The sequence below is a fragment of the Aegilops tauschii genome, chromosome 1 (assembly GCF_002575655.3).
Source record: "Aegilops tauschii subsp. strangulata cultivar AL8/78 chromosome 1, Aet v6.0, whole genome shotgun sequence".
NCBI lineage: Eukaryota > Viridiplantae > Streptophyta > Magnoliopsida > Poales > Poaceae > Aegilops > Aegilops tauschii.
In genome coordinates, this window is record NC_053035.3 from 471,316,396 (window position 1) to 471,343,201 (window position 26,806).

General features: G+C 46.0%; 1 protein-coding gene across 1 annotated transcript; it reads right to left on the minus strand.

Moving 5' to 3' along the window:
* Positions 1–15,329: 15,329 nt before the first annotated feature.
* On the minus strand, positions 15,330–18,090 carry LOC109761597 (uncharacterized). The gene is made up of 2 exons (XM_020320411.4): positions 17,270–18,090; positions 15,330–16,063 (listed from the first exon to the last, which is right to left on the minus strand). Exons 1-2 carry the CDS (start codon positions 18,061–18,063, stop codon positions 15,436–15,438), a joined length of 1,422 nt encoding a protein of 473 aa, XP_020176000.1. The 5' UTR covers positions 18,064–18,090; the 3' UTR covers positions 15,330–15,435.
* Between the last annotated feature and the right edge of the window lie 8,716 nt (positions 18,091–26,806).

The following is a 26,806-nucleotide window of genomic DNA, read 5'->3' on the forward strand; positions in this document are numbered from 1 at the left end:
GCTATATTCGGACATCCGAATAGTTCCGAGTGATTCGGGTATTTTTCAGAGAACCGGGGAGTTACGGGAATTCACCGAGGAAGTATTGGGCCTTATTGGGCTTTAGTGGAAAGGAGACAAGGGCCACAAGGGGAGGCAGCGCGCCCCCATGGGCTGGTCCGAATTGGACTAGGAGGGGGCGGCGCCCCCCTCTTTCCTTCTCTCTCTCCTCCTCCTTCCCTCTCTCCACCTCTTGGAAAAAGGAAGGGGACTCCAATTAGGATTGGGGATCCTAGTTGGACTCCCCATATAGGCGGGCCCCTCCTAGGCCGGCCTCCTCCTCCTCCCTTCTTTATATACGGGGGAGGGGGGCACCCCAAAGACACACCAAAGTTTCTCTTAGCCGTGTGCGGTGCCCCTCTCCACAGCTACACACCTCGGTCATATCGTCGTAGTGCTTAGGCGAAGCCCTACGCCGGTAACTTCATCATCACCGTCACCACGCCGTCGTGCTGACGGAACTCTCCCTCGTCCTCAACTGGATCAAGAGTTCGAGGGACGTCATCGAGCTGAACGTGTGCTGAACGCGAAGGTGTCGTACGTTCGGTACTTGGATCGGTTGGATCTAGAAGACGTTCGACTACATCAACCGCGTTACTTAACGCTTCCGCTTTCAGTCTATGAGGGTACGTGGACACACTCTCCCCGCTCGTTGTTATGCTTCTCCTAGATGGATCTTGCGTGATCGTAGGAATTTTTTTGAAATTACTTCGTTCCCCAACAGTGGCATCTGAGCCAGGTCTATGCGTAGATGTTATATGCACAAGTAGAACACAAAGAGTTGTGGGCGATAATAGTCATTGTGCTTACCAGCAACGTCTTACTTTGATTCGGCGGCATTGTTGGATGAAGCGGCCCGGACCGACATTACATGATCGCATTCATGAGACTGGTTCTACCGACGTGCTTCACACACAGGTGGCTAGCGGGTGTCTATTTCTCCAACTTTAGTTGAATCGAGTTTGACTACGCCCGGTCCTTGTTGAAGGTTAAAACAGCACACTTGACGAAAAATCGTTATGGTTTTGATGCGTAGGTAAGAACGGTTCTTGCTAAGCCCGTAGCAGTCACGTAAAACTTGCAACAACAAAGTAGAGGACGTCTAACTTGTTTTTGCAGGGCTTGTTGTGATGTGATATGGTCAAGACATGATGATATATAAATTGTTGTATGAGATGATCATGTTTTGTAAAAGTTATCGGCAACTGGTAGGAGCCTTATGGTTGTCGCTTTATTGTATGAAATGCAATCGCCATGTAAGCTTTACTTTATCACTAAGCGGTAGCGATAGTCGTAGAAGCAATAATTGGCGAGACGACAACGATGCTACGGTGGAGATCAAGGTGTCAAGCCGGTGACGATGGTGATCATGACGGTGCTTTGGAGATGGAGATCAAAGGCACAAGATGATGATGGCCATATCATATCACTTATATTGATTGCATGTGATGTTTATCCTTTATGCATCTTATTTTGCTTAGTACGGCGTAGCATTATAAGATGATCCCTCACTAAATTTCAAGGTATAAGTGTTCTCCCTGAGTATGCACCGTTGCGACAGTTCGTCGTGCCGAGACACCACGTGATGATCGGGTGTGATAAGCTCTACGTTCACATACAACGGGTGCAAGCCAGTTTTGCACACGCATAATACTCGGGTTAAACTTGAGGAGCCTAGCATATGCAGATATGGCATCGGAACACTGAGATCGGAAGGTCGAACGTGAATCATATATTAGATATGATCAACATAGTGATGTTCACCATTGAAAACTATTCCATCTCACGTGATGACCGGACATGGTTTAGTTGATATGGATCACGTGATCATTTAGATGACTAGAGGGATGTCTATCTAAGTGGGAGTTCTTAAGTAATATGATTAATTGAACTTAAATTTATCATGAACTTAGTCCTGATAGTATTTGCATATCTATGTTGTAGATCAATAGCTTGCGATGTAGCTCCCCGTTTATTTTTTATATGTTCCTAGAGAAAAATAAGTTGAAAGATGATAGTTGCAATGATGCGGACTTGGTCCGTGATGTGAGGACTTATTGCTACACAGAAGAATTATGTCCTTGATGCACCGCTAGGTAACGGACCTATTGCAGGAGTAGATGCAGACGTTATGGACATTTGGCAAAGCTCGGTATGATGACTACTTGATAGTTTTGTGCACCATGCTTTACGGCTTAGTATCAGGACTTCAAAAACCGTTTTGAATGCCACGCGGCATATAAGATGTTCCAAGAGCTGAAATTGGTATTTCAGACTCATGCCCGAGTCGAGAGGTATGAGACCTCTGACAAATACTTTGCCTACAAGATGGAGGAGAATAGCTCAACCAGTGAGCATGTGCTCAAATTGTCTCGGTACTACAATCGCTTGAATCAAGTGGGAGTTAATATTCCAGATAATGTAGTAATTGATAGTGTTCTCTAGTCACTATCACCAAGCTACTAGAACTTCATGGTGAACTATAATATGCAAGGGATGACGAAAACGATTCCCGAGCTCGTCGCGATGCTGAAATCGGCGAAGGTAGAAATCAAGAAAAAGCATCAAGTGTTGATGGTTGACAAAACCACTAGTTTCAAGTAAAAGGGCAAAGGAAAAGAAAGGGAACTTCAAGAAGAATGGCAAGCAAGTTTCCACTCCCATGAAGAAACCCAAAGCTAAACCCAAGCCTGAAACTAAGTGCTTCTACTGCAAAGGAAATGGCCACTGGAAGTGGAACTACCCTAGATACTTGGTGGATAAGATGGATGGCAAAGTGAACAAAGCTATATTTGATATACATGTTATTGATGTGTACTTTACTAGTGTTCATAGCAACCCCTCGGTATTTGATACTGGTTCAGTTGCTAAGAGTAGTAACACGAAAACAGGAGTTGTAAGATAAACAGAGACTAGTTAAGGACGAGGTGACGATGTGTATTGGAAATGATTCCAAGCTTTATAAGATCACCATCGCATACTCCTTTTACTTTCGGGATTAGTGTTGAACCTAAAATAAATGTTATTTGGTGTTTGCGTTGACCATGAATATGATTGGATCATGTTTATTGCAATACAGTTATTCATTTAAGTCAAAGAATAATTGTTGTTATGTTTACATGAATAAAACATTCTATGGTCATACACTTAATATAAATGGTTTATTGAATCTCGATCGTAGTGATACACATATTCATAATATTGAAGCCAAATGATGCAAGGTTAATAATGATAGTGCAACTTATTTGTGGCACTACTGTTTAGGTCATATTGGTGTAAAGCGCATGAAGAAACTCCATGCAGATGGACTTTTGGAATCACTTGATTATGAATCATTTGATGCTTGCGAACCATGCCTCATGGGCAAGATGACTAAAACTCCGTTCTCCGAAACAATGGAGCGAGCCACTGACTTATTGGAAATAATACATTTTCGATGTATGCGGTCCAATGAGTGTAGAGGCTCGTGGCGGGTATCCTTATTTTCTGACCTTCACAGATGATTTGACCATATCTACTTAATGAAACACAAGTCTGAAACATTTGAAAAGTTCAAAGAATTTCAGAGTGAAGTGGAGAATCATCGTAACAAGAAAATAAAGTTTTTACGATCTGATCGCGGAGGCGAATATTTGAGATACGAGTTTGGCCTTCATTTAATGTGGAATAGTTTCACAAACTCACGCTACCTGGAACACCACAGCGTAATGGTGTGTCCGAACGTCGTAACCGTACTTTATTATATATGGTGCGACTTATGATGTCTCTTACCGATTCACCACTATCGTTTTGGGGTTATGCATTAGAGACAGCTGCATTCACTTTAAATAGGGCACCATCTAAATCCGTTGAGACAACACCATATGAACTATGGTTTGGCAAGAAACCCAAGTTGTCGTTTCTTAAAGTTTGGGGCTGCGATGCTTATGTGAAAAAACTTCAACCTGATAAGCTCGAACCCAAATCGGAGAAATGCATCTTCATAGGATACCCAAAGGAGACTGTTGGGTACACCTTCTATCACAGATCCAAAGGAAAGATTTTCGTTGCTAAGAATGGATTCTTTCTACAGAAGGAATTTCTCTCGAAAGCAGTGAGTAGGAGGAAAGTAGAACTTGATGAGGTAATTGTACCTTCTGCCGAATTGGAGAGTAGTTCATCACAAAAATCAGTTCCAGTGATACCTACACCAATTAGTGAGGAAGTTAATGATGATGATCATGAAACTTCGGATCAAGTTACTCCCGAACCTCGTAGGTCAACCAGAGTACATTCCGCATCAGAGTGGTACGGTAATCCAATTCTGGAAGTCATGTTACTAGACCATGACGAACCTACGAACTATGAGGAAGCGATGATGAGCCCAGATTCCGCGAAATGGCTTGAGGCCATGAAATCTGAGATGGGATCCATGTATGAAAACAAAGTATGGACTTTGATTGACTTGCCCGAGGATCGGCGAGCCATTGAGAATAAATGGATTTTCAAGAGCAAGGCGGACGCTGATAGCAGTGTTACTATCTACAAAGCTCGAATTGTCGCAAAAGGTTTTCGACAAGTTCAAGGTGTTGACTACGATGAGATTTTCTCACTCGTATCGATGCTTAAAGTCTGTCCGAATCATGTTAGCAATTGCCGCATTTATGAAATCTGGAAAATGGATGTCAAAACTGCATTCCTTAATGGATTTATTTAAGAAGAGTTGTATATGATGCAACCAGAAGGTTTTCTCAATCCTAAAGGTGCTAACAAAGTGTGCAAGCTCCAGCGATCCATCTATGGACTGGTGCAAGCATCTCGGAGTTAGAATATATGCTTTGCTAAGATGATCAAAGCATATGGTTTATAAAGACTTATGGTGAAGCCTGTATTTACAAGAAAGTGAGTGGGAGCACTACAACCTTTCTGATAAGTATATGTGAATGACATATTATTGATCGGAAATGATGTAGAATTATCAGGAAAGCATAAAGGAGTGTTTGAAAGGAGTTTTTCAAAGAAAGACCTCGGTGAAAGCTGCTTACATATTGAGCATCAAGATCTATAGAGATAGATCAAGACGCTTGATAAGTTTTTTCAATGAGTACATACCTTGACAAGATTTTGAAGTAGTTCAAAATGGAACAGTCAAAGAAGGAGTTCTTGCCTGTGTTGAAAGGTGTGAAGTTGAGTAAAGACTCAAAACCCGACCACGGCAGAAAATAGAAAGAGAATGAAAAGTCATTTCCTATGCCTCAGTCATAGGTTCTATAAAGTATGCTATGTTGTGTACCAGACCTATTGTGCAACTCACCATGAGTTTGGTAAGAGGGTACAATAGTGATCCAGGAGTAGATCACTGGACAGCGGTCAAAATTATCCTTAGTGGAACAAGGATATATTTCTCAGTTATGGAGGTGATAAAGAGTTCGTCGTAAAGAGTTACGTCGATGCAAGCTTTGACACCGATCTGGATGACTCTGAGTCTCGATCTAGATACATATTGAAAGTGGTAGCAATTAGCTAGAGTAGCTCCGTGCAGAGCATTGTAGACATAGAAATTTGCAAAATACATACGGATCTGAATGTTGCAGACCCGTAGACTAAAATTTATCTCACAAGCAAAACATGATCACACCTTAATGCTCCTGGGTGTTAATCACATAGCAATGTGAACTAGATTATTGACTCTAGTAAACCCTTTGAGTGTTGGTCACATGGCGATGTGAACTATGGGTGTTAATCACATGGTGATGTGAACTATTGGTGTTAAATCACATGGCGATGTGAACTAGATTATTGACTCTAGTGCAAGTGGGAGACTGAAGGAAATATGCCCTAGAAGCAATAATAAAGTTATTATTTTATTTCCTTATATCATGATAAATGTTTATTATTCATTCTAGAATTGTATTAACCAGAAACTTAGTACATGTGTGAATACATAGACAAACAGAGTGTCCCTAGTATGCCTCTACTTGACTAGCTTGTTTATCAAAGATGGTTATGTTTCCTGACCATAGACATGTGTTGTCATTTGATGAACGGGATATCATTAGAGAATGATGTGATGGACAAGACCCATCCGTTAGCTTAGCTTTATGATTGTTTATTTTTATTGCTATTGCTTTCTTCATGACTTATACATGTTCCTCTGACTATGATATTATACAACTCCCGAATACCGGAGGAACACCTTGTGTGCTATCAAACGTCACAACGTAACTGGGTGATTATAAAGATGCTCTATAGGTGTCTCCGAAGGTGTTTGTTGAGTTAGCATAGATCGAGATTACGATTTGTCACTCCGTGTGTCAGAGAGGTATCTCTGGGCCCTCTCGATAATGCACATCACTATAAGCCTTGCAAGCAATGTGACTAATGAGTTAGTTGCGGGATGATGCATTACGGAACGAGTAAAGAGACTTGCCGGTAACGAGATTGAACTAGGTATGAGGATACCGACGATCGAATCTCGGGCAAGTAACATACCGATGACAAAGGGAACAACGTATGTTGTTATGCGGTTTGACCGATAAAGATCTTCGTAGAATATGTAGGAGCCAATATGAGCATCCAGGTTCCGATATTGGTTATTGACCGGAGATGTGTCTCGGTCATGTCTACATAGTTCTCGAACCCGTACGGTCCGCACGCTTAACGTTCGATGACGATTTGTATTATGAGTTATGTGATTTGATGACCGAAGTTTGTTCGGAGTCCTGGATGAGACCACGGACATGACGAGGAGTCTCGAAATGGTCGACAGGTAAAGATTCATATATTGGAAGGCTATATTCGGACATCGGAATAGTTCCGAGTGATTCGGGTATTTTTCGGAGAACTCGGGAGTTACGGGAATTCACCGGGGGAAGTATTGTTGGAAATATGCCCTAGAGGCAATAATAAAATGGTTATTGTTATATTTCCTTGTTCATGATAATTGTCTATTGTTCATGCTATAATTGTGTTATCCGGAAATCGTAATACATGTGTGAATACATAGACCATAACATGTCCCTAGTGAGCCTCTAGTTGACTAGCTCGTTGATCAATAGATGGTGACGATTTCCTGACCATGGACATTGGATGTCATTGATAACGGGATCACATCATTAGGAGAATGATGTGATGGACAAGACCCAATCCTAAGCATAGCACAAGATCGTGTAGTTCGTCTGCTTAAAGCTTTTCTAATGTCAAGTATCATTTCCTTATACCATGAGATTGTGCAACTCCCGGATACCGTAGGAATGCTTTGGGTGTGCCAAACGTCACAACGTAACTGGGTGGCTATAAAGGTGCACTACGGGTATCTCCGAAAGTGTCTGTTGGGTTGGCACGAATCGAGACTGGGATTTGTTACTCCATGTGACGGAGAGGTATCTCTGGGCCCACTTGGTAGGACATCATCATAATGAGCTCAATGTGATCAAGGATTTGATCACGGGATGATGTGTTACGGACGAGTAAAGAGACTTGCCGGTAACGAGATTGAACAAGGTATAGGAATACCGACGATCAAATCTCGGGCAAGTATCATACCGGTAGACAAAGGGAATTGTATACGGGATTGATTGAATCCACGACATCGTGGTTCATCCGATGAGATCATCGTGGAACATGTGGGAGCCAACATGGGTATCCAGATCCCGCTGTTGGTTATTGGCCGGAGAGATGTCTCGGTCATGTCTACATGCCTCCCGAACCCGTAGGGTCTACACACTTAAGGTTCGATGACGCTAGGGTTATAGGGAAAGTTTGTACGTGGTTACCGAATGTTGTTCGGAGTCCCGGATAAGATCCCGGATGTCACGAGGAGTTCCGGAATAGTCCGGAGGTGAAGATTTATATATGGGAAGTCATCATACGATCACCGGAAGTATTCGGGGGTTTGCCGGTGTTGTACCGGGACCACCGAAGGGGTTCCGGGGGTCCACCTGCCCCGGAGGGCCCTATGGGCTGTATGTGGAAGGGAACCAGCCCCTAAGTGGGCTGGGCGCCATCCCCCCTAGGGCCCATGCGCCTAGGGTTGGTGGGAACCCTAAAGGGGGCGCCCCCTTGGCTTGGGGGCAAGCCCCCTCCCCTTGGCCGCCGCCCCCCCTCTAGATCTCATCTAGAGGGGCCGGCCCCCTTTCCCCTTCGCCCTATAAATAGAGGGGTGGAGGGAGGGCAGCCGCACCACATCCAAGGCGCAGCCCTCCCCCTCTCCAACACCTCCTCCTCCTTCCGCAGTGCTTGGCGAAGCCCTGCCGGAGTACCACGCTGCTCCAACACCACCACACCGTTGTGCTGCTGCTAGAGTTGTCTTCCCCATCCTGTCCCTCTCTCCTTGCTGGATCAAGGCGTGGGAGACGTCACCGGGCTGCACGTGTGTTGAACGCGGAGGCGCCGTTGTTCGGCGCTTAGATCGGAATCAACCGTGATCTGAATCGCTACGAGTACGACTCCTTCATCCGCGTTCTTGTAACGCTTCCGCATCGCGATCTTCAAGGGTATGAAGATGCACTCCCCTCTCTCTCGTTGCTAGTCTCTCCATAGATTGATCTTGGTGATGCGTAGGATTTTTTTAATTTCTGCAACGATCCCCAACAAGTATTGGGCCTTATTGGGCTTTAGTGAAAAGGAGAGAAGTGCCACAAGAGGAGGCAGCGCCCCCCCCCCATGGGCTGGTCCGAATTGGACTAGGAGGGGGCGGCGCCCCCCTCTTTCCTTCTCTCTCTCCTCCTCCTTCCCTCTCTCCACCTCTTGGAAAAAGGAAGGGGACTCCAACTAGGATTGGGAATCCTAGTTGGACTCCCCCTATAGGCGCGCCCCTCCTAGGCCGGCCTCCTCCTCCTCCCTCCTTTATATACGGGGGTGGGGGCACCCCAAAGACACATCAAAGTTTCTCTTAGCTGTGTGCGGTGGGCCCCTCCACAGTTACACACCTCGGTCATATCGTCGTAGTGCTTAGGCGAAGCCCTGCGCCGGTAACTTCATCATCACCATCACCACGTCGTCGTGCTGACGGAACTCTCCCTCGTCCTCAACTGGATCAAGAGTTCGAGGGACGTCATCAAGCTGAACGTGTGCTGAACGCGGAGGTGTCGTACGTTCGGTACTTGGATCGGTTGGATCGAGAAGACGTTCGACTACATCAACCGCGTTACTAAACGCTTCCGCTTTCGGTCTATGAGGGTACGTGGACACACTCTCCCTGCTCGTTGCTATGCTTCTCCTAGATAGATCTTGCGTGATCGTAGGAAAGTTTTTGAAATTACTTCGTTCCCCAACACCCCTGTCCTTGGCGTTTGGTCATAATTATGTCATAAATGCGACCACATCGACGACATATCTTCCTGTCGGTGTAAAAACCGGTGAACCTCTGGGTAGGGGCTCCCAAGCTGTGGACCTCGAACAGATGGTAACGGGAACAAGGAGATGATGTTTACCTAGGTTCGGTCCCTTTTGATGGAGGTAAAACCCGATGTCCTGCTCTTTGTTTATATTGATCTAGATGTATCAAGTACATACTTGATCTACCTCGAGATTGTGAGATGTGTTCTAACTCTAGGGCTATGTGAATGAGATTGCCTTGATGGCCCCTCTATGGGCTAAACCCCTTGTCTTATATACACGCCAGGTAGGGTGTCTAGCGTAGAGGTGGTGAGAGAAGTCTTGGAGTATACGACAAGTCTTTGGTAGATGTGGTCTCAATCTTCTCCCCAGCGTGCGGCCTTCGGTGTCCATCTTGAGGAGAATGAGGGCCCGCCGGCCCAATCCGAGGAGCGTGGGCCGGCTAGGTTAGACCCCCTAATCTAGGACACCGTCACTTCCCTTTCGCCCCTCCTCCTGAAGCAGAGCATTTTCACCAGCTCATAGTCATTTCCACATCTGCATTGCCAAACAACTAACTTTCACTACAGTAGCTTCCTCAGCACAACAACTTTGCCAACATAGCAAGTCCAGGGCTGGATTTTTCAACGTTGCACCCCAAACAAACAGGGCCTTAGTGGCATTTCTAAGTTAACAAAACTCTTAGTGGTGTTTCTTAGTAGTGTTTCACTAGTGACTTAACAGCAAAAGCAACTATGAATATGTCTCGAAGAGGGGCAATTAAGGAAAAAATTAAGCAAAAGAAACCTATGATTGGATTTCTTGTAGAGTAACAAGCACAACTTATCTCTACCATATGAATATTGTGATGTACTATATGAAGAGTAGGCAATGCGCAGCTAACTAGCAACGACACAATGTTACTCATCGACATCCTTCATCCTTGTAATGCTGAAATGTGCAATCATATTTTGACACAAATGCCATCCTTCATGCAGAGTAACACAACGTGGCTAACCAAGACCACACCTATTTGAAACTCATCCAGAGATCCTTCCAAGGCACTGATACTCTGCATGCCCAAGTGATTCGCCAGCTCATCCAGCAGGAGTACATGAGGACGTGACATCCATATCAAAGCGGTCATGACATGGACCTTCTAAGAGCATCTCTAACAAAAACACTAAAAGGCTTTAACTCCTCAAAAGATTCTCTTTGAGGATTTAAAGCCTTTCTAACCGAACCCTGAACTGGTCTAACTCCTAAATTTTTTGAGAGAAGTGACCCTCCCTCCTCAAATTTGAGCAACCCAAATCGATTCTCAGTAGAGGATTCCCTCGTCCGTGTCCATTTCTCTCACTAAGCCTCGTCCACACTGGTGCATCCTCCGTCGTGTTCTTTGCCTTCCACTTGCTCTTGGCAGCTTCTTTGCTATCCTTAGAGCATCTACAGCCGGGCGCCCCAAACTCTCCCCCCTAAATGCCCGGGTGGAGAGCCTAGTAACTGACTGGTCAAAAAATACTTGACCCGGACGGATGCCTCATACCGGCCTCAGACGCCAGGGCTGACCGGCAACCCTCATATCTAGCCCAAATCTGCGGCCATTATAGGGAGGCCCGGGCGTGTCGGCCACGTCAGATCAGGCCCACACTGGCCCACCCCGACCCCACAAATATTCCTTCCCATCCTCTTCCCGGACCAGACCCTAGCCACTACACTCTGCTTCGCTTCGCCCCCAAGCTCCCGTCTGGTGATCTTCGGCCTTTTCCGGCATGGCGCGTAGTAGATCTGACTCGGACCACTCCTGATCCATCGGCTGGGGCGTCGTCCCATATGGGAGGAGGCGCGCGCTACCGCGGAAGAGGAAACCATCTGTGCCAGCATCCTCCACAAGCGGCAGAGGAGGAACACGCGCGCCGTCGCCCGAGAGCAAAGCCAGAGTGGTCCGTGCCATGACCGGATCCCCCCCCCCCCCGAGGAGAAGGAGGACAATGATGGGGCGTACAGCTCTGGCGAGGAGGAGATCCGGTTTGATCCATATAGCATCTTTGGTCGCTACTTCCGCGACAAAGACGTCAAGGGCGCCGGCAAGAGCAAGCGTGGATGATCTTTGCCCATAACAGTATGTATGTATACCATGCCAAATTTTGGTAGTCGGATGGCATTGTATTGATGTAGTAGCCGGATGTCCGGATGTATCGAAAGTTTATGATGTGTGTGTAATATGGATTCGGGGTTTGCTAATTGAGAGTCCACGGAACAGAGATTTGATGTGTGGTCGACCATTATCCGTTGACGTAACCGTCACGTCCGTGGACGTATGAGGTACCGGTTTAGCAGTAGGTGGCTGTAGATGCTCTTACACAGCGCTTGGCTTTTCACCTTGTCCTGAGCAGCCATCCTCCAGTTTCTCCTCGCTGCTTGAATTTGCTACTCGTACACCTCGGCCTTTCTGTTCGCGTCCTTCCTGCTCTGCTTGTACCCGCTCTCAAAATCATGGAGGTTGCCACAGCAGAGGTGGAGGTTCTCGTCGTGCAAATGTATGACACCGTTGCAGGCGGTGTTGAGCAGGTCCCGGTCGTGGGACACGACGACCAGCATCTTTGTTCTTCCACTGCGAGCACAGGGTACGGCTCCAGACAGAGCACATCATTTCAATTCGTTTTCAGGCCACCCAAGTTCAGCGATTTTGCAGTTATGCAACTGCTAGTACCACGGAAGGCTGTCACAGGGTCATTGCTGAAACGGATTCATTTGAAGCTTCGGCGGGACCAATGGAAGGTGGGAATAGTACGGCTGCAGTGATCATTGTCGAGGGAGGAACCTGTAACTTGTCCGAGGAGGCCCCATTTTGGTCAGGCTAACCAAGTTGCTACTGAGATCGGTCTAAGTTTTGCCATCTTTGTGAACTGAAACTCGATCGGTGTGGCTGCGGTAGTCCAAGTTCAGTGTTCAAATTCCGCGCCCATTAAACAATGTCTACGTCAATAACAAAGCCTTGCCAAAATAAAGAGTAAAATGCACTGGCAGTCACTGAACTTGCGAAGAGCGCTCACTTTGGTCACTGTACTTAGAAATACGGCCAATATGGTCACCCAATACGACAAGACGTGTTTGTACGGTCACTGTTGCTCGTATGCCACCCGTCGCCGCTCTGTTTGACCAGTCAGTGCCGTCCACGTCGGCACGCTCAGGGTTATTTCTGTAAATTACGCCGGCGCATGTAATTATCCATCCACCCCCCTGAAATACCCCACTCTGTAGTGGAATCCCTAAATCCCCACTCTGCTGGCGACGCCGCTGCCCTCTCCCAAATTCCCCACTCTGCCGCCGACGCCGCCGCCCTCTCCCTGTTGTTGCCGCCGCCCTCTTCCGTGCTGCTTGCCGGCGGCCTCTCCCTGCCGCGTGCCACCGCCCGTTGCTTCACTCCGCCATGTCGACAAGCTCGGTCAGGTCATCGGTTGGCGGTCGTTCGGTGGTGGTGCCGCTCATCAGGTGCCCTTCTTGCCGCACTCGTGTGAAGTTCTATCTGTCGAACACGGAGAAGCACGAGGGCTGGGTCTTCTACAGGTGCCCTGTTGGTGTAAGTGGAGTGCATCCCTAGTTCTTCATTTTGGTCGAATTTTGGGAACTTGTAATGGTGATTTCTGGCGTTTGTTCTTTTCTTTTGATCTTCAGGACCATTTCTGGCATTGGGAGTTGGAATACGTTGCATATTTGGTGGATAATCAGTTTCTCGTTGGCAATGAAGCCGTAGATGCATTAGGAGCTGCAGAGGATAAGAGGGAAGAGCTGATTCGAGCAAGGAATCGAAGATATGCAGGTGGAGGTGCAGGTGTAGGTGCAGTTGATCTTCCAGGCTTTGAAGATGGACATCATGGAAGAGTTGCATGTCAAATGAGCAATCAGCAAGCAGAAGCACTCGTAGGGTTAGGCAATGAAATATTGGTGATGATGAAGGCACTGTTGGCAGCACTCATTGTAGTTGCAGTGCTAGTAGCTATTTCTGTGCTGAAGAAGTGATGGAGTGGATGCAAGAGTGATGCAATATGTAGTTGATGCAGTGTTTGCAGTAGCTATTTCACTGTTACTATGTTAGGAATGATGCCTAGTTTGTTAGGAGATGAACTGGTACTATGTGGTGGTGTTGTTAGTGTCAAGTGTCAATCTTTTGCATTGCATCTCATGCTTTTGCAATATGTAATGCAAGTGACAATGTTGTACTGCAAATGAAGTTAATGGATCATCCTGCTGTCTTATGAAGATATCATTTTTATGTTATATTTGCCTTGTGTGTGTGCATTGCAAAGCTAGTTGATGATGCTGTCAATTTGGGCACATTTGACCATTGTCATTTTTGTCTTGTGTGTGTGCATTGCAAAGCTAGTTGATGATGCTTGTAGACCATTTTCCTGTTCATTTTGCATGCAAAAAAAACTATACAACTGCTGCAAGTTGAAGAGGACAAATGTGACCATTGTCATATGTTGGGCAATGTTATAACCAGGGCATTAAGCATAGTCATAAGTAGGCAAAGAAGTATCTTGTAGAACTGGTTACAAAATGAGCAACAATTGATCCATACTCATGTGTCTACATCATTATGGATCAATTGCAATATTTTCCTACATACTACATGGATTGGGCAAAATAAGATGCTTGCATACTACATGGATGTTCTGGCTGTCCACTGTCTCATCACCTAAAGATATCAAACATGGATGTTCTGCTGGCCTTCCTTGGCTGACCATCTTCTTGGTTCTGTGAATCATCCTGGCTTTTACCCATTGCAATAGATATCAGCCTCATTTCTTCCTTTCTTTGTGTTGCGGTAGCCTCCTTCTCTGCTTTCTTATCTGCTCTTCTTTTTGTTGCAGCAGCCTCTTTCTCTGCTAGCTTCTTGGCAGCTTCTTGTTCTTTTTGAGCCTTCTTCTCAGCCTCCTTCTTTGCTTTGTTCTCAGCAGCTATAGTTTTCTTAACCTCCAAAAGAATCTGCCTTGTCTCTGCTTGAGCCTGCTTTTTTATTGCTGCTTCTTCTTTCCTCTTCTCTCTGTTCAGAGCAGCTGCCTGTCTCTTCCTCTCTGCCTCTGCTGTTTTCTTCTCCTCTTGAAGATGTCTCTTCCTGGCAGCTTCTTCAGCCTTCTTTTCCTGTTCTTCTCTCCTTGCTGCAAGTATAGCATTTTTCTTGTCTTCTAACTCTTTGTCTCTCTGCTTTTTAATGCAAGTAAGTTCTTGGCCATCTCTCCTTGCTGAATGGTGCTTGTGCTCCCTTGGTTTTGATTGACCAATAACTGAGCAGCAGAAAGGAATGTTGACTCTGGAACAGGTCCTTGTGCAATCACTCTTGGCACAGGCCTCTGCATGACATAACAAGCAACAGTGACCGTACAAACACGTCTTGTTGTATTGGGTGACCATATTGGCCGTATTTCTAAGTACAGTGACCAAAATGAGCCCTCTTCGCAAGTTCAGTGACTGCCAGTGCATTTTACTCCAAAATAAAACCCTCGGCAGGTAGTATAGTGCACAACTACTCCCTCCGTTCCTAAATATAAGTTTTTTCAATATAGACTACATACAAATGTATATAGACGTAGTTTAGAGTGTAGAGTCACGCAATTTGCTCCGTATGTAGTCCATATTGAGATCTCTAGAAAGACTTATATTTAGAACCGGAGGTAGTACACATCATCATCTCAGGATGTGTGAACTCAACTGACGGAGACGCGCCCAGTTAAATTTAAATTCAGAAACACCAGCTAGGTGTCTCGTAAACGCACTGATAGGTGCTGGCTGAATAATTGAACCTTTAAAAAAAATGCTATGGATCCCAGTGATCAGCTAATGTCTAGTACTCCCTCCGTTCCCAAATATAAGTCTTTCTAGATATTCCAACAAGTGACTACATACGGAGCAAAATGAGTGAATCTACACTCCAAAATATGTCTACATACATCCGTATGTTGTAGTCCATTTGAAATGTCTAAAAAGACTTATATTTAGGAACGGAGGGAGTATATCAGTAAGTGTCAATTTTGTCAGATAAAATCTGACAAACAAGAATGTGGAATTATCAATGCGAAAAGCCAGCTACTGTTGTCATGGCGAAATAGTCCCAAAGGCAAGCGAGATCAACTCGTTGGACAGCAGAAATCCATCTGGGTCACTCAGACGGAGGAAGGCCATCCTGCTCCCACTCATCTCACCCTCGCTTTCCAAATCTGACTCGAACTCATTGAACTGCAGGGCCTCTCGCTCCTTGTCCATGGCGATCACCAGTCCACTCTCAACAAAAGGCCTAAACGTCTCGCACAATGACCGTGTCAGAGCCTCTCCAAAAGATTTACTGAAACTGTGCAGATCTAGCCCGCGGGCTGTTCTCAGCGATAGCATCACCGAGTCCATCGCCATATCCTTTGTCTCGGAGATGCTAGACTCGTGGCACCAGGTTCCGTCTTCAAGCTTCTGAACCCAATCCGCGTAGTTCCTCATTCCTCTGGGCCTAGAGAACCTGACACCGTTGATGTAGCTTGCTGATCCAAGACCAAACGCATAGAACGGCCTGTTTTGCCAGTATGTTACGTTGTGCTTGCACTCGTAACCAGGCTTGCAGTAGCTACTGATCTCGTAGTGTTGATATCCTGCTTCAGAAAGCCGCTTCGAAGCTATCTTGTAGAAGTTCGCAGAGTCTGTCTCATTTGGGAGAGGAAATACACCAGGCGTATAGCTGCAACATTTGATATGGAAAGAGTGAGATAGGCATCAATCTGACACATATTTAAGGATGAGCTCATTTCATCTTTCATACAAAAATGTGACTGAAAATTAATATGTGACCAAATTGTTAGAAACTTGGATATAGGATGGCAGGCTAGAGAACAACATGGCTTTATAAGGTAGTAGTATAATGCAATTGGTTGAGTAATACACCCGAACACAAATCCAGTTAAGCCTTTTAACTTGCAACTATCAGCAGCATGAGTTCAATAAGAAGACTGAACTTCTTTCTCTGGAATGACATAATCTTCGCGAACAGTGAGGCAACAGTCAGAGCGTCGGTTCAGTTCTTACTGAACTATAGGAACACTTTGCAAGATATCAAAGATGATGTAAATGAATACGATGAAAAGGGCAAGAGTGTAATCCACGGACAAGCTCGCAAGGAGACAACTCCTTACTAGATAAGTTGTATGCCACCTGATGTCAGATGGTTTATGTCATTATGTGGACACCAGTTTTACCGCCAAACTAATACTGCAACTTGGACGGCGGTGATCAGAATCAAAGAGGAAAAAGTAATTCTGTCCGCCTAGGGCATGGTGCCACGATGCCTTAATGCTGAGAAGCAGAAACCATTGCATCGCATGTCTATAAGGTGTCCAAAAGGCGCTGATCTACACTAATCAGGCCGATGTTGATTGACAGCAACAGCCTGACGGTGGCTAATGCCATCGACCCTCATATGTTGTGCTGGTCCACAATTAGTGGTGGCATTCAGGAGATTTGTCTCGTGTTGCCTGAATTCCTGAGTCACAGAATTCTCAAAATCTAAAAGCAGGATAACAGGGTAGCGCATGGTTTAGCTCGATACTGTAGAAAGGATGTTGTGTGGTGGTGTTCTACAAGATGCAGTCCCGGCTTGCCTGTTGATTATGATACTGCAGGATCGTAACCTCAGCTCTGTAACCTAGTTAATACAAGTAGCCCCTTTCCAATAAGAGAAGACTGAACTTCTAAAACACAAACAAGTGCAAATCAAAACAACACTTGTAGCTAACTGTGTGACGATGATGGTTGCAGTGTGTTAGTTTTTCTCCAATTCGTTATTATCTATAGAACAGAACCACCACAAACAACACACATATTTGTCAGGAGCGATAATGTTTTCAAGATAGGGATCATAGCTCATAGGTATGGACAGAATAAAACTCACATTTGCCCAAACTTGGTGCCCTGCTCAATCTGCAGATCATAGACAGACACATGCGTGGGGCGGGCATCGACGGTGCACCGCAAGCTCTCCTCCCACATCTGCTGGGTCTGGTTGGGCAGGGAGGAGATGAGGTCCATGCTCCAGTTCTGGAGCCCCTCGCAGGCGGTCACGATCCCGACGGCCTCGTGCACCTCCCGCAGGCCGTGCGCGCGGCCGCACGCCCGGAGCAGCTCCTCCTGGAACGCCTGCACGCCGAGCGACACCCGGTTCACGCCCACGCCCACCAGCTCCCGCAGCTTGGCCGCGTCGAACGTGCCGGGGTCCATCTCGATGGACACCTCCGGGCACGCGGACAGCCCGAACCTGCCGCGCAGCGCGTCGAGCACCGCGGCCACCAGCCTCGGCGGGACCAGCGACGGGGTGCCGCCGCCGAAGAAGATGGTCTCGAGCGGCACGCCGTCGTCGGAGACGGGACGCGTGGCGGCCACCTCCCGGAGCAGGAGGCGCACGTAGTCGGCGATCCGAGGATCCTCGCCCTCGCCCGGGCCGCCGGGGGAGGAGGCGGAGGAGCCGAGCGCCACGATGGGGAAGTCGCAGTAGTGGCAGCGCTTGCGGCAGAAGGGGAGGTGCACGTAGGCAGAGGCCGGGGGAAGCGGCCGTGGCGGAGGAGGCGGCGGCGGGACGGCGGCGGCCGGGGAGGCATAGCGACGAACAGGTGGTGGGCGGGGTGGGCGGATTGGGGGCGGTTTCCTGTGCGGCAACTGGAAGACGAGAGGGAAGGCTGATCTTAGCATTACTGACCACTCGCCTCCCAAAGGCTCCTCCCGGTGGACTGGTAAAGAGACAATTTTGCATTGAGTTGAAAATGGCGACAAAATCCAAATTGACTTTTAAGTAGCATTCAGCCGTGTGTTTTTTTTTCAAAATCCAAATTAACTCGTGTTAGAATCATTACATTGTAAAATCTAGATTATTGACTCTAGTGCAAGTGGGAGACTGAAGGAAATATGCCCTAGAGGCAATAATAAAGTTGTTATTTTATATTTTCTTATATCATGATAAATGTTTATTATTCATGCTAAAATTGTATTAACCGGAAACTTGATACATGTGTGAATACATAGACAAAACAAAGTGTCCCTAGTATGCCTCTACTAGACTAGCTCGTTAATCAAAGATGATTAAGTTTCCTGACCATAGACATGTGTTGTCATTTGATGAACGGGATCACATCATTAGGAGAATGATGTGATGGACAAGACCCATCCGTTAGCTTAGCATAATGATCGTTAAGTTTTATTGCTACTGCTTTCTTCATGACTTATACATATTCCTTTGACTATGAGATTATGCAACTCCCGAATACCGGAGGAGTACCTTGTGTGCTATCAAACGTCACAACGTAAAAGGATGATTATAAAGATGCTCTATAGGTATCTCCGAAGGTGTTTTGTTGGGTTGGCATAGATTGAGATTAGGATTTGTCACTCCGAGTATCGGAGAGGTATCTCTGGGCCCTCTCGGTAATGCACATCATAATAAGCCTTGCAAGCAATGTGACTAATGAGTTAGTTGCGGGATGATGCATTACGGAACGAGTAAAGAGACTTGCCGGTAACGAGATTGAACTAGGTATGAAGATACCGACGATCGAATCTCGGGCAAGTAACATACCAATGACAAAGGGAATAACGTATGTTGTCATAACGGTTCGATTGATAAAGATCTTCGTAGAATATGTGGGAGCCAATATGAGCATCCAGGTTCCGTTCGATGACGATTTGCATTATGAGTTATGTGTTTTGGTGACCGAACTGTGTTCGGAGTCCCGGATGAGATCACGGAATGACGAGGAGTCTCGAAATGTCCGAGAGGTAAAGACTGATATATTGGACGATGGTATTCGGACACCGGAATGGTTTCGGAGTGGTTCGAGTATTTTTCGGAGTACCGAGGGGTTACCGGAACCCCCCGGGGAAGTAATGGGCCTACATGGGCCATAGGGGAGAGGGGAGGCAGCCCACAAGGGGTGGCCGCGCCCCCCTCCCATAGGGAGTTCGAATTGGACTAGGGGAGGGGGCGCGCCCCCTTTTCCTTCTCCTCTTCCCTCTCCCTTCCCTCTTTCCCCCTCCATGAGAACGAAAAAAAGGGGGGCCGAATCCTACTAGGACTGGAGTCTTAGTAGGACTCCCCTCTCCTTGGCGCGCCCCTGGTGGCCGGCCTCCTCCTCTCCCTCCTTTATATACGGGCAGGGCACCTCTTGGAGACACACCAACTGTTCTCTTAGCCGTGTGTGGTGCCCCCCTCCATAGTTTACTTCTCCGGTCATAGCGTCGTACTGCTTAGGCGAAGCCCTGCGCGGATCACATCACCATCACCGTCACCACGCCGTTGTGCTAATGAAACTCTCCCTCGACCTTCTGCTGGATCAAGAGTTCGAGGGACGTCATCGAGCTGAACGTGTGCTGAACTCGGAGGTGCCGTACGTTCGGTACTTGATCGGTTGGATCGTGAAGATGATCGACTACATCAACCACGTTAAACTAACGCTTCCGCTTTTGGTCTACGAGGGTACATGGACACACTCTCCCCCTCTCGTTGCTATGCATCTTCTAGATAGATCTTGCGTGATCGTAGGAATTTTTTTGAAATTGCATGCTACGTTCCCCAACAATGTGCTTTGTGAAAGTCCAATTAAGTGTCTTGATCTATCTCTATATGATCTTGATGCTCAATATATAAGCAGCTTCACCGAGGTCTTTCATTGAAAAACTCTTATTAAAGTATCCTTTTATGCTATCTATAAATTCTATATCATTTCCAATCAACAATATGTCATCCACATATAATATTAAAAATGTTATAGAGCTCCCACTCACTTTCTTGTAAATACAGACTTCTCCAAAAGTCTGTATAAAACCATATGCTTTGATCACCTCATCAAAGCGTATATTCCAACTCCGAGATGCTTGCACCAGTCCATAAATGGATCACTGGAGCTTGCACACTTTGTTAGCACCTTTAGGATCGGCAAAACCTTCTGGTTGCATCATATACAACTCTTCTTTAAGAAATCCATTAAGGTATGCAGTTTTGACGTCCATTTGCCAGATTTCATAATCATAAAATGCGGCAATTGCTAACATTATTCGGACAGACTTAAGCATCGCTACGGGTGAGGTCTCATTGTAGTCAACTCCTTGAACTTGTCGAAAACCTTTCGCAACAAGTCGAGCTGTGTACACAGTAACATTACCATCAGCGTCAGTCTTCTTCTTGAAGATCCGTTTATTCTCTATGGCTTGCCGATCATCGGGCAAGTCAACCAAAGTCCATACTTTGTTCTCATAGATGGATCCCATCTCAGATTTCATGGCCTCAAGCCATTTCACGGAATCTAGGTTCATCATCGCTTCCTCATAGTTCGTAGGTTCGTCATGGTCTAGTAACATGACTTCCAGAACAGGATTACCGTACCACTCTGGTGCGGAACGTGCTCTGGTTGACCTACGAGGTTTGGTAGTAACTTGATCCGAAGTTTCATGATCATTATCATTAGCTTCCTCACTAGTTGGTGTAGGCATCACGGGAACGGTCTTCTATGATGAGCTACTTTCCAATTCGAGAGAAGGTACAACTACCTCATCAAGTTATACTTTCCTCCCACTCACTTCTTTCGAGAGAAACTCCTTCTCTAGAAAGGATCCATTCTTAGCAACAAAGATCTTGCCTTCGGATCTGTGATAGAAGGTGTACACAACAGTTTCTTTTGGGTATCCTATGAAGACGCACTTCTCCGATTTGGGTTCGAGCTTATCAGGTTGAAGCTTTTTTACATAAGCATCGCAACCCCAAACTTTAAAAAATGGCAGCTTAGGTTTCTTGCCAAACCACAGTTCATACAGTGTTGTCTCAACGGATTTAGATGGTGCCCGATTTAACGTGAATGTAGCTGTCTCTAATGCATAACCCCAAAATGATAGTGGTAGATCGGTAAGAGACATCATAGATAGCATCATATCCAATAAAGTATGGTTACGACGTTCGGACACACCATTACGTTGTGGTGTTTTAGGTGGCGTGAGTTGTGAAACTATTCCACATTGTTTTAAATGAAGGCCAAACTCGTAACACAAATATTCGCCTCCGCGATCAGATCATAGAAACTTTATTCGGCCTCCTCTCCTAGTCCTATTCGGCCTCCTTCCCTGTGGGGGGCGCGCCACCCCTTTGTGGCCTGGTGTGCCTCCCGCCTATGGCCCATATGGCCCATATCTTCCCTAAGGATGGCAATGGGTAGGGTATGGGGCGGGTAGGGCAATATCATGCCCATACCCGTGTAGTTAATGGGTAAACAATTTTACCCATACCCGTACCCATGGGTACAAAACTTAACCCGTGCCCATACCCGATGGGTGTTGGAAATATGCCCTAGAGGCAATAATAAAATGGTTATTATTGTATTTCCTTGTTCATGATAATTGTCTATTGTTCATGCTATAATTGTATTAACTGGAAACCGTAATACATGTGTGAATACATAGAGCACAACATGTCCCTAGTAAGCCTCTAGTTGACTAGCTCGTTGATCAATAGATGGTTATGGTTTCCTGACCATGGACATTGGATGTCATTGATAACGGGATCACATCATTAGGAGAATGATGTGATGGACAAGACCCAATCCTAAGCATAGCACAAGATCGTGTAGTTCGTTTGCTAAGAGCTTTTCTAATGTCAAGTATCGTTTCCTTAGACCATGAGATTGTGCAACTCCCGGATACCGTAGGAATGCTTTGGGTGTACCAAACGTCACAACGTAACTGGGTGGCTATAAAGGTGCACTACAGGTATCTCCGAAAGTGTCTGTTGGGTTGGCACGAATCGAGACTGGGATTTGTCACTCCGTATGACGGAGAGGTATCTCTGGGCCCACTCGATAATGCATCATCATAATGAGCTCAATGTGACTAAGGAGTTAGCCACGGGATCATGCGTTACGGAACGAGTAAAGAGACTTGCCGGTAACGAGATTGAACGAGGTATTGGGATACTGAGGATCGAATCTCGGGCAAGTAACATACCGATAGACAAAGGGAATTGTATACGGGATTGATTGAATCCCCGACACGTGGTTCATCCGATGAGATCATCGTGGAACATGTGGGAGCCGATATGGGTATCCAGATCCCGCTATTGGTTATTGGCCGGAGAGGTGTCTCGGTCATGTCTGCATGGTTCCCGAACCCGTAGGGTCTACACACTTAAGGTTCGGTGACGCTAGAGTTGTTATGGGAAATAGTATGTGTTTACCGAAGGTTGTTCGGAGTCCCAGATGAGATCCCGGACATCACGAAGAGTTCCGGAATGGTCCGGCGGTGAAGATCGATATATTGGACGAAGGGTATTGGAGTCCGGAAGTGTTCCGGGGGTACCAGGCTATGGCCAGCATGACCGAAAGGTGTTTCGGGAGCCCCGGCAAGTGTTGGAGGGCCTCATGGGCCAAAGGGGAAGGGGAAAACCAGCCCACTAAGGGGTGGTGCGCCCCCCACACCCTTTCCGACGTTACTTGGGGAGGTGGGGCGCCTCCACCTGGCTTGGGAGGCAAGCCTCCACCTGCTTGGCTTGGGGGGCAAGTCTCCCTAGGATTTTCCCTAGGGAGATCCAATCTGCTTGGCCGCCGCCCCCTAGGGGAAACCCTAGGGCGCCTCCCCCTCTCCCCTTGCCCCTATATATAGTGGAGGGGTGGGAGGGCAGCCGCACCTCTTCCCTGGCGCAGCCCTCCCTCCTCATACACCTCCTCCTCCTCCGTAGTGCTTAGCGAAGCTCTGCCGGAGAACCACGAGCTCCATTGCCACCACGCCGTCATGCTGCTGGAGTTCTCCCTCAACTTCTCCTCTCCCCTTGCTGGATCAAGAAGGAGGAGACGTCCCCGGGCTGTACGTGTGTTGAACGCGGAGGCGCCGTCCGTTCGGCGCTAGATCGGAACTTCCGCGATTTGAATCGCTGCGAGTACGACTCCATCAACCGCGTTCTTGTAACGCTTCCGCTTAGCGATCTTCAAGGGTATGAAGATGCACTCCCTCTCTCTCGTTGCTAGCATCTCCTAGATTGTTCTTGGTGACACGTAGGAAAATTTTGAATTATTGCTACGTTCCCCAACAGTGGCATCATGAGCTAGGTCTATGCGTAGATTCTATGCACGAGTAGAACACAAAGTAGTTGTGGGCGATGATTTGTTCAATTTGCTTACCGTTACTAGTCTTATCTTGATTCGGCGGCATTGTGGGATGAAGCGGCCCGGACCGACCTTACACGTACACTTACGTGAGACAGGTTCCACCGACTGACATGCACTTGATGCATAAGGTGGCTAGCGGGTGTCTGTCTCTCCCACTTTAGTCGGATCGGATTCGATGAAGAGGGTCCTTATGAAGGGTAAATAGCAATTGGCATATCACCGTTGTGGCTTTTGTGTAGGTAAGAAACGTTCTTGCTAGAAACCCATAGCAGCCACGTAAAACATGCAACAACAATTAGAGGACGTCTAACTTGTTTTTGCAGGGTATGCTATGTGATGTGATATGGCCAAAAGGATGTGATGAATTATATATATGTGATGTATGAGATTGATCATGTTCTTGTAATAGGAATCATAACTTGCATGTCGATGAGTATGACAACCGGCAGGAGCCATAGGAGTTGTCTTAATTTATTGTGTGACCTGCGTGTCAATGAAAAACGCCATGTAATTACTTTACTTTATTGCTAACCGTTAGCCATAGTAGTAGAAGTAATAGTTGGCGAGACAACTTCATGAAGACACGATGATGGAGATCATGGTGTCATGCCGGTGACGAAGGTGATCATGCCGCGCCTCGAAGATGGAGATCAAAAGGCGCAAGATGATATTGGCCATATCATGTCACTTTATGATTTGCATGTGATGTTTGTCATGTTTACATCTTATTTGCTTAGAACGACGGTAGCATAAATAAGATGATCCCTCACTAAAATTTCAAGAGATGTGTTCCCCCTAACTGTGCACCGTTGCGAAGGTTCGTTGTTTCGAAGCACCACGTGATGATCGGGTGTGATATATTCTAACGTTCGCATACAACGGGTGTAAGCCAGATTTACACATGCGAAACACTTAGGTTGACTTGACGAGCCTAGCATGTACAGACATGGCCTCGGAACACAAGAGACCGAAAGGTCGAACATGAGTCGTATAGTAGATACGATCAACATGGAGATGTTCACCGATGATGACTAGTCCGTCTCACGTGATGATCGGACACGGCCTAGTTGACACGGATCATGTATCACTTAGATGACTAGAGGGATGTCTATCTGAGTGGGAGTTCATTAAATAATTTGATTAGATGAACTTAATTATCATGAACATAGTCAAAAGGTCTTTGCAAATTATGTCGTAGCTTACGCTTTAGTTCTACTAAGATATGTTCCTAGAGAAAATTTAGTTGAAAGTTGATAGTAGCAATTATGCGGACTGGGTCCGTAAACTGAGGATTGTCCTCATTGCTGCACAGAAGGCTTATGTCCTTAATGCACCGCTCGGTGTGCTGAACCTCGAGCGTCGTCTGTAGATGTTGCGAAACATCTGACATACACGTTTTGATGACTACGTGATAGTTCCGTGTGTGATGCTAACGGTTTAAAATTGTGGCACCAAAGACGGTTTTGAAACGTCGCAGAACATATGAGATGTTCCAAAGATTGAAATTGGGATTTCAGACTAGTGCCCACGTCAAGAGGTATGAGACCTCTGACAAGTTTCTTAAGCCTGCAAACTAAGGGAGAAAAGCTCAATCGTTGAGCATGTGCTCAGATTGTCTGAGTACTACAATCGCTTGAATCGAGTGGGAGTTAATCTTCCAGATGAGATAGTGATGGTTCTCCATAGTCACTGACACCAAGCTATTAGAGCTTCGTGATAAACTATAACATATCAGGGATAGACATGATGATCCTTGAGCAACTCGCGATGTTTGACACTGCGAAAGTAGAAATCAAGTAGGAGCATCAATTGTTGATGGTTAGTAAAACCACTAGTTTCAAGAAGGGCACGGGCAACAAGGGATACTTCATGAAACGGCAAATCAGTTGCAGCTCTAGTGAAGAAAGCCAAGGTTGAACCCAAACCCGAGACTAAGTGCTTCTGAGATGAGGGGAACGGTCACTGAAGCAGAACTGCCCTAGATACTTCGTGGATGAGAAGGCTGGTAAGGTCGACAGAAGTATATTGGATATACATTATATTAATGTGTACTTTACTAGTACTCCTAGTAGCACCAGGGTATTAGATACCGGTTCGGTTGCTAAGTGTTAGTAACTCGAAATAAAAGCTGCGGAATAAACGAGACTAGCTAAAAGTGAGATGACGATATGTGTTGGAAGTGTTTCCAAGGTTGATGTGATCAAGCATCGCATGCTCCCTCTACCATCGAGATTGGTGTTAAACCTAAATAATTGTTATTTGGTGTTTACGTTGAGCATAGACATGATTGGATTATGATGTTCATTTAAGAAGAATAATGGTTACTCTTTTTATTTGAATAATACCTTCAATGGTCTTGCACCTAAAATAAATGGTTTATTGAATCTCGATCGTAGTGATACACATGTTCGTGCCAAAAGATATAAAATAGTAATGATAGTACCACATACTTGTGGCACTGCCATTTGAGTCATATTGGTATAGAACGCATGAAGAAGCTCCATGTAGATGGATCTTTGGACTCACTCGTTTTTGAAAAGATTGAGACATGCGAACCATGTCTATTGGTATATATGCATGAAGAAACTCCATGCAGATGGATCGTTTGGACTCACTTGATTTTGAATCACTTGAGACATGCAAATCATACCACATGGGCAAGATGACTGAAAGGCCTCGTTTTCAGTAAGATGGAACAAGAAAGCAACTTGTTGGAAGTAATACATTTTGATGTGTGCAGTCCATTGAGTGTTGAGGCATGCAGTGGATATCGTTATGTTCTTACTTCACAGATGATTTGAGTAGATGCTGAGTGTATTTACTTGATGAAACACAAGTCTGAATTATTGAAAGGTTCAAGTGATTTCAGAGTGAAGTTGAAGATCGTCGTGACAAGAGGATAAAATGTCTATGATATGATCATGGAGATGAATATCTGAGTTACGAGTTTGGCACACAATTAAGACATTGTGGAAAGTGTTTCACAATTAATACCGCCTGGAACACCATAGTGTGATGGTGTGTCCGAACATCATAACTGCACCCTATTGGATATGGTGCATACCATGATGTCTCTTATCGAATTACCACTATCGTTTATGGGTTAGGCATTAGAGACGACCGCATTCACTTTAAATAGGGCACCACGCAATTCCGTTGAGACGACACCGTATGAACTATGGTTTAGAGAAACCTAAGTTGTCGTTTCTTAAAAGTTTGGGGCTACGACGCTTATGTGGAAAAGTTTCAGGCTGATAAGCTCGAACCCAAAGCGGATAAATGCATCTTCATAGAAT

What these genes read in the sequence shown, in the direction of transcription:
- LOC109761597 (XM_020320411.4), bottom strand. Translation starts at nt 18,063, where the DNA reads ATGCTAAGATCAGCCTTCCCTCTCGTCTTCCAGTTGCCGCACAGGAAA. An exon ending in GGCACCAAGTTTGGGCAAAT is followed by an intron (nt 16,064 to 17,269) that starts GTGAGTTTTATT and finishes CAAATGTTGCAG; the next exon opens with CTATACGCCTGGTGTATTTC.